The following is an 8,136-nucleotide window of genomic DNA, read 5'->3' as shown; positions in this document are numbered from 1 at the left end:
ACTAAAATAAAAAACTAAGAAAATATATATAGTGTGAACACAATAACAAATTCAGGTGGAAGAAACTGTTTTTCAAGTAAGATTTTTTATTATGTAAAGCTAATTAAACTAATACTTACAGCAGGTTATGAATATTTGTTAGAACAGAGCAATGTTATTCAAGGGACAATAATAATACAAACATCTTTTATAATATGTAATATATAATCTTATAATATAATTTTTTAAAATATTATATAATTTATAATATGCAATTTGTGGTCTCTACTGCCAGCAAGGTTTGCAAAAATAACAGCTGAACATCAAGACTGGTTTACTAACAGGAGGTCTCACTCCAACAAACTTCACTGTCTGATATATTCTGGTTCAAACGTGTTTGTTCTTTATTCAGTAAGGATCTTCATTTTAAGGAAAAAATGAAGTTTTCTCTCAGATGGATAAATATTCATGTGAGAGTACCGGTTAGATTGAGTAACTTGAGTACGTCGAGTAACTTTTTTCCAAATATTTACTCAAGGTAATTACTTCCCACTGCTGGTTTTATTTATTTGATCTCTGCTACATTCAGTTTTAGATTTTTTAAATCAATACTATACATTCATGGTTAAAAAAACCAAAAAATATTATAATCTTTACTGTCACAAGATGGCGGTGTTGATGTTGACCCCCAAACTCACAGGAAGTCTCTCGTTGCTCTCTTGTTGTCACCGGAAGTGTGTCGTTTCAAAACATTGAGCAGCCGAGAAGCAGCAGCTGCTTCTCGGTCACCTTTTAACGCTTTAAACGGATTTCCAAGATGGCGGGCCCGCTGCTGGACTTCGAAACCGAGATGTTTCTGGGTCTCTTCGAGTCCGACGGGCTGCTGGTGGCGGCGGAGGGGCTGGGCATCGACCGCATCCTGCTGCAGTTCCTGCGGGTTTACTCCGAGGAGGGCAGCCTGGTCCTGCTGCTCAACACAACCATAGCCGAACAGGTTCGGAGGCGGTTCGTTTAGCACCGGAACCACTCGGTACTGTCCTGTTGCTATGGTGATTTGGGTCAGAAATCACCATGGCGACGGCTGTTGGCTAATGATGGCTAATAGAGCTGTTACTAGGGGTCGTTTGCTCTGTAAGGGACGTTTTGCTGTTACTTTCAGTCGTTATGGAGTTAAAATGTTTAACTTTATCTTCTGATGGATTCTGTAGCAGCTGAGGTTGCAAAACGGGCATTGAAACAATACATAAGATGGTAATATAAAAATTATTATGGGAAAAATACATTAATAGATAAATGGTGTAAATAAAACATCTGTTTATTTTTTACTGTGCATTTGAAATATATATTCTGTATATATACACAAATAAATAGTGCATTCTAGCTCAAAATGACAACAAATTTAGGTGTGAGAAACATTCACTTCCAAATCTAATGTTATTTTAACATAATGCTTTGCAGAGTGATAACTTGTATGATTTATAGTCCATTAGTTTAATCTTCAGGTGACGCAGATAAAAAATATGCTTTGAATGAACGTCAGCAGATAAACCATGAAGCAAAGTGTCTGGTGCGTTTTGGGTCAGATACCTGAACCCCAGGTTGGTAGAGGAGTCAGAAATTTTACTCAAGTAGTAGTGGAGTTACTTTAGAGTAATGTTACTAAAGTAGAAGTAAAAAGTGTTAAATTAATGTAAATGGTTTCTCTGCATCGCTGCTTTACACATCTTTATTTGACTTCAGTTCTCCGTGTTCAGTGTCATCTGGTTCTGGACCTGCAGGTTTCACCTTTACGTGACCTTTGGGTTTTGACCCGACCGGTGACTGTCCTTCTGCTCCTCAGGAGTATTTCACGGAGCAGCTGCAGGTGGAGGGCGTGACCCACCTGCCCAGGACGGTGACCAGCGACGTCCAGAGCGCTGAGCGCTACGGCGTTTACACCGGAGGGGGGGTTCTGTTCGTCACCAGCAGGATCCTGGTGGTGGACTTCCTCACCGACCGCATCCCCGCCCACCTCATCTCAGGTCAGAGACTGACCAGGGGAGGTTATTGATTCTGTAGCAGAACTGCTGGTTTCATTTCAATCAATTCACTTTACATTTAACATTTTTATCAAACTTTTCGTCTGGATAAAATCCCTGCTAACAGAACGCCAACAATAACTCTGTAGAATCTGAATAACGAGTTACATCAACATTTTATTTCCCTTTGGGATTAATAAATATTTTTGAATTTAATTGTTGCACACTGGCAGCCAGCTGGCTGAAAAGAGGCGTTTACATTTGACTATACAGACATGAATCGGCCTAATCCAAGTAACACTGTTAGCAAGCTGCTGCTACATGAGGAGATAGCCTGTCTAATAACCAGCTCTGGAGTTTAACAGCTTATTCTTTTAATAACAACCAAAATATTATGATTTAAATGATCAAACTGGTAATAATCAGTATATTATGTTATTTGTGAGTGTTTATGCCACATGTTTGCTGTTTTGTTTTTATCTTTCAAGTTTTTATCTTTTATCTTCTGATGTATTTACGGTTTCTGACCTTTAAAATTAGCTTTACAAATAAAGTTACACTAGTAAAAATAATTGATTCTGGAATAAAATAATATCAGAATTTAGTTTATTTGTTTTATAAAACAAACTAGAAACTATAATTCTTCATTTATCATAATTTTCCTGGTGAAATTCCACAGATAAATGAAGAAATGTTCCTTCAGGACCATCAGTGGGAAAACAGATGAAATTATTATTTTAATATTACATGAATGTATTCATGTTTTCACAGGCATCCTGGTGTATCGGGCTCATAAGATCATGGAGTCGTGTCAGGAGGCATTCATCCTCCGTCTGTTCAGGCAGAAGAATAAGACCGGCTTCATCAAAGCCTTCACTGACAAGGCCACTTCCTTCTGCTCGGGTTTCTGCCAGGTGGAGCGGGTCATGAGGAACCTGTTCGTCAAGAAGCTTTACCTGTGGCCCAGGTACAACAAACACACAACGGTTTATCTGAAGGGGAGAGCAGAAGACTGACATCAACATGAAGGAGTTTTCATGAAGTCATTTGATAAATAATGACACTTTTAAGGCAAATTTACACTAAAACGTTGATTAAAAGTGTCATTATTTACTGTATGACACTTCATGATGACAGTCATTCATAAAGACTCCTTCATGTTTATCACAGTGTTATTTTTATGTTTATTTCATGTTTGGTTCATGTCAGTCTTATGCTCACCTCTTCAGATAAAATGTTCTCAGATTCCAGGCGTCTGTGAACGCAGCGCTGGACAGACACAAGCCGGAGGTGGTGGAGCTGCATGTGTCGCTGACGCCAGCCATGAGGGCCATCCAGAGCTCCATCCTGGACATCATGAGCGCCTGCCTGAAGGAGCTGAAGCGCTACAACCCCAGCCTGGAGGCCGAGGACCTGTCGCTGGAGAACGCGCTGGGGAACGCCTTTGAGAAGGTTTCTACTGAGGAGCGAAGCTCGTTTCTCCTGCTGAGCCGCCTCCACGCTCCTTCATGATCTGCTTCTTAATCTCCAGACGATCCGTCACTACCTGGACCCGCTGTGGCACCAGCTGGGAGCCAAGACCAAGGCGCTAGTCCAGGACCTGAAGGTCCTCCGGGTTCTGCTCCTCTACCTCACCCAGTACGACTGCGTCACCTTCCTCAACCTGCTGGAGTCGCTGCGCTCCAGCCAGAAGACCTTCGGCTCCAACTCAGGTCAGAAAAACTGAACCAGCTTAAAACGCACCGATCCACTTCTTCCCATACCAATATCTGAGGTTTAGTACCGGCTGATACCGATCCGATACAGAAAAGCAGATGAATTGACATTTCTGTTTCTCAACATAAATTTCCTGAATTACAAATTTATTTGATAATTTTGAACCAGTTCAGCTAATTTAAACCTCCATTCTGGAACGCAGGACCAGATTTATTACAGATAATTAAAATAAAGAGGTAAAAAAACTAGATTCTGGCTCTTCAACATTTCTGCTCTGGAGTAACTAGAACTATAAACATAGATCTGCTTTTACTAAACACAAATCATCTAGAAAAAAAACAATCAGCACAAATAAATGAGAAGCTGTAGGTCTGCCTTATGGTTACAGATATGATGTATTTGATGATTTTTATTTTTATTAAATCATCAAATAAAACTCATCGGTTAGAATGTCCTAGTCAAAGTTCAGGATCTGTGATGAGACGTGAAAACGTTCAGCTGCTTTGTGCTTACATCCCAGAAACACTCAGCAGGTTTCATGTGAGTCACTGAACGTTTCGCCGCTTTTCTGCTTCGGTTCCGTCAGGCTGGCTCTTCCTGGACTGCAGCACCGCCATGTTTGTCAACGCCAGGAGCCGAGTGTACCGCTGCCCCGACGGCGGGAAGAAACCCAAACTGACCGCCGAGAATCACAAAGGTACAACTTCCTGTCTGCGACGCACACTTCCTGTCTGAGATGCACACTTCCTGTCTGAGATGCACACTTCCTGTCTGAGATGCACACTTCCTGTCTGAGACGCACACTTCCTGTCTGATTTTCTGAAGGTCAGCGTGTTCCAGAGGTCAAGCGGGAGCTGGTGCTGGAGAAGAGTCCAAAGTGGGAGGTTCTGACTGAGGTTCTGGACGAGATCAAGAAGGAGAACCAGAACGCTCAGCAGGAACCAGGTGAGAGCTGCTGATGCACTACACCTGGATTAACCTTTCATTAAATAATCTGGATTCATTTTTCATTTAAACTCTCTACAGGTCACAGATAATAATGATAAATATTTTCACTTTAGTTTCTTCTCAAATGTAGAATTATTTCTGAAATATTCCACAGATGTTCAGGGAGTTTTGGTTTAGTTTTTAATAGAAATATCTTAGTAAACTTAAAATAAGATCAAACTAATTTATACGTAACTTTTCAGTAGATAGAGGAACCGGTTTCAGTCAATAATCCTTCATGTTGATGAAAAGGCTCTAATTCCATTAGCAGATTATTTCAAATGTTTTGTTATAAATAATCTGCCAGTGGAACTAAAACTGTCTTTTGCTGTTAGGATAATAAAAACAAAGATATTTTATTCTTATGTTGGCAACTGGAGGTTGTTATTTTCAGAACCTGCTGCTGCGTTTCCATAAAGTTTCCCAAACTGGAATCACTGAACAGAACCAGCAGCTGGGAAACTTTTTCTTTTTCATTGGCAGAATATAAACAGAGATTTGGTGACATTTTTAAAGAAACCAGCTGGAGCTTTCTGTGCGTTTCAGTTAGTGCGCCCTGGGAAGGGCTGTGAATACTTCTTCCTGTTATAAACAGGAAGTCCGTCTCTGCGCCTGCAGGTCGGGTTCTGATCTGCGCCAGTGACGACCGGACCTGCGCGCAGCTGCAGCAGTTCATCAAGCATGGCTCTGATTGGCTGCTGAACCGGCTTTACGCCCGGACCGTCGGGAAACGGGATTCTGCTGCTGCGGCCGCGACCTCTGACCCGGACTCACTGAAAAAGGGGAAAGGTCGGCTGAAAAAAGGAGGGAAAGGGAAAGAACCGGCGCAGAAACGAAGCACCAAGACAGGGAAAAGCCGAGCTTCTCTGACGCTGACCCAGATGATGAGGAAGGACGAGGAACAGGAGGAGGAGCGGGGCGGCGATGATGATGAAGATCAACTGATGGAGGAAGAGGAGGAGCAGCTGAACCTGAACCTGTCGTCTGACTCCTACTACGGCGTCCTGAAGGAGCCGCTGACAGTCATCCACCCTCTGAGGGGCTGCTCCGACCCGCACAGCCTGACCCGGGTTCTGCAGGAGGTCCAGCCCGCCTTCGTGGTTCTGTACGACGCCGAGCTCAGCTTCGTCCGCCAGCTGGAGGTCCACAGAGCCGGCCGGCCCGGGAAGCCGCTGCGCGTCTACTTCCTGATCTACGGCGGCTCCACCGAGGAGCAGAGGTACCTCACGGCGCTGTCCCACGAGAAGAAGGCCTTCGAGCTTCTGATCAGGTCAGAACCGGGCCCAAGAGCCGACCTTTGACCTCACCACCTGGCTGAGTGTGTATATCTACTCGCTGTCTGTGTGTGTATATCTGTGCAGAGAAAAAGCCACCATGGTGATCCCAGAGGAGAGAGAGGGGCGAGAGAACACCAACCTGGACTTAGCCAGGAGTTTAGAGCCGGCCAACAGCGCCACCAACAGCAGGAGAGCAGGTCCGTTTGGTTCCCTCAGCTCATCATGCCTCACTGTGAAACCACAAACTGCAACATTTTCATCGTCACAAACATAAGCAGAAATTCTTTTGGCAGCAGCGTGGAGCTTCATGTTCAGCAGCAAAACGTTTCTGTAAATCTGAGATCCTGTCAGAAACTTTAAAGCTGCAGTTTCACTTTTATAAAAAACATGTTTTTAATATTTATTGATCTGTGAAAAGATCAACCTCCTCACTGAGCTAAGCATCAAATCAGAGCCAGGAGGCGGGGCTTAGTGCTGGCAATCAGTCTCATGTATTCGCTGCTAGATCTACTAATTTGGGAACATTAAACATTTATCATAGCATCATCAGTGACTATGCTAACTAGCCTTAGCATTCACAACATGCTATGCCAACTTCAGCATAGCAGAGAGCAGAGCTATGATTGACAGCGCTAAGACCCGCCTCCTGGCTCTGATTGGTTGTTAGCACTGGCAGAAACGGATTACCTGTCAACCTGGTGACAGTTTAAGGAAATGTGTAAAAATGAAGGCTGTCTTTCCTTCCTCGGCCTGCAGGGGGCCAGGAGCCGGGCGCCGCGCCGTCCAGGGTCATCGTGGACATGCGGGAGTTCCGCAGCGAGCTGCCGGCGCTGCTGCACCGCCGCGGCCTGGACATCGAGCCCGTCACGCTGCAGGTGGGCGACTACATCCTGACGCCCGACATCTGCGTGGAGCGGAAGAGCGTGAGCGACCTGATCGGCTCGCTGCAGAGCGGCCGGCTCTACACGCAGTGCCTCGCCATGACGCGCTGCTACCGGAAGCCGCTGCTGCTGATCGAGTTCGACCCGGCCAAGCCGTTCTCCCTGACGGCCCGCTCCGACTTCCGCAGCGAAATCTCCTCCGCCGACGTCTCCTCCAAGCTCACGTTGCTCACGCTGCACTTCCCCCGCCTCCGGATCCTGTGGTGCCCGTCGCCTCACGCCACCGCGGAGCTCTTCCAGGAGCTGAAGCTGGGCCGGGCCGAGCCGGACGCCGCCGCCGCCCAGGCCGTCACGGCCGAGTCGGACGCCGCCGGCGAGTCGGCGGACCTCTACAACCCCGGGCCGTACGACTTCCTGATGAAGATGCCGGGCGTCAACGCCAAGAACTGCCGGGCGCTGGTGAGAAGCGCCGGCAGCCTGGCCGAGCTGGCGGAGCGGAGCCGCGACGAGCTGGCGGCCGCTCTGGGGAACGCCAACAACGCCAGGATGCTGCATGAGTTCCTGCACAACGCTGCCGATGTTCCAGCTGCTGCGCACAAACACAAACTGACGTCATGAAAGATGTTTTATATTTTATAGGAAGAAAGTGAAATTATTGTAGAATAAAATGGACTTTTTACATGTGAAATTACTGAAAATGATGTTTTTATTTATTTTTTATTAAAGCTTGGAACCCTGGAACAAAGGCTGTTACTTTCTATTTAAAATGTCACAAACCAATAACTTCTAATTTTATGCCCATGTTGAAAATAATAAGATGAATTAATGTTTTGTCAATCTTTTTAAATATAGAATGAAATGAAGAATTTTGAAGATATTAAAATCTTAAGATCAAAAGCAAAAATAAAAAAATAGACACCACAACCAAATTTTCTTTAAAATGTCTGGATTTTTTTTTGTCTTTAAAAACCAACATTTGCACATAACTTTACATTTTTATTTTGTCTGATGACATTGTCTTTAAATATGATCAGTTACTGAATACTTGATTTGCCTTTTTATCAAATACTTTTTACTCCATCATTTCTTGGATGGTTACTTTTTGGTTTTGCTTGTTTAAAAATATGTTGAAGTAAAACAGCTTTTACAAAAAGCAACATTTGCATTTTTGCTCCGGTCTAATTACGACCGCGCCTGTATTTTAGTTAAATCTGATTATGAAGTTTTGTAAATTCAGTTTAGAATTGTCTTTAATTCTTCTTTTGCCGAACCGTGTGT

The 8,136-nt window shown here is 44.3% G+C and overlaps 1 protein-coding gene across 1 annotated transcript; it reads left to right on the top strand.

Moving 5' to 3' along the window:
- Positions 1-626: 626 nt before the first annotated feature.
- ercc4 (excision repair cross-complementation group 4) lies at positions 627-7,546 on the top strand. The gene is made up of 10 exons (XM_032574965.1): positions 627-973; positions 1,820-2,000; positions 2,769-2,964; positions 3,242-3,449; positions 3,529-3,709; positions 4,300-4,410; positions 4,539-4,658; positions 5,319-5,970; positions 6,062-6,174; positions 6,734-7,546. Exons 1-10 carry the CDS (start codon positions 797-799, stop codon positions 7,474-7,476), a joined length of 2,682 nt encoding a protein of 893 aa, XP_032430856.1. The 5' UTR covers positions 627-796; the 3' UTR covers positions 7,477-7,546.
- The last annotated feature ends 590 nt before the right edge of the window (positions 7,547-8,136 follow it).

Source organism: Xiphophorus hellerii, chromosome 10, assembly GCF_003331165.1.
Source record: "Xiphophorus hellerii strain 12219 chromosome 10, Xiphophorus_hellerii-4.1, whole genome shotgun sequence".
In the NCBI taxonomy this organism is placed as follows: Eukaryota; Metazoa; Chordata; class Actinopteri; order Cyprinodontiformes; family Poeciliidae; genus Xiphophorus; species Xiphophorus hellerii.
The sequence above is the reverse complement of the archived record's forward strand: the minus strand, read 5'-3'. Positions and strand labels throughout refer to the sequence as shown.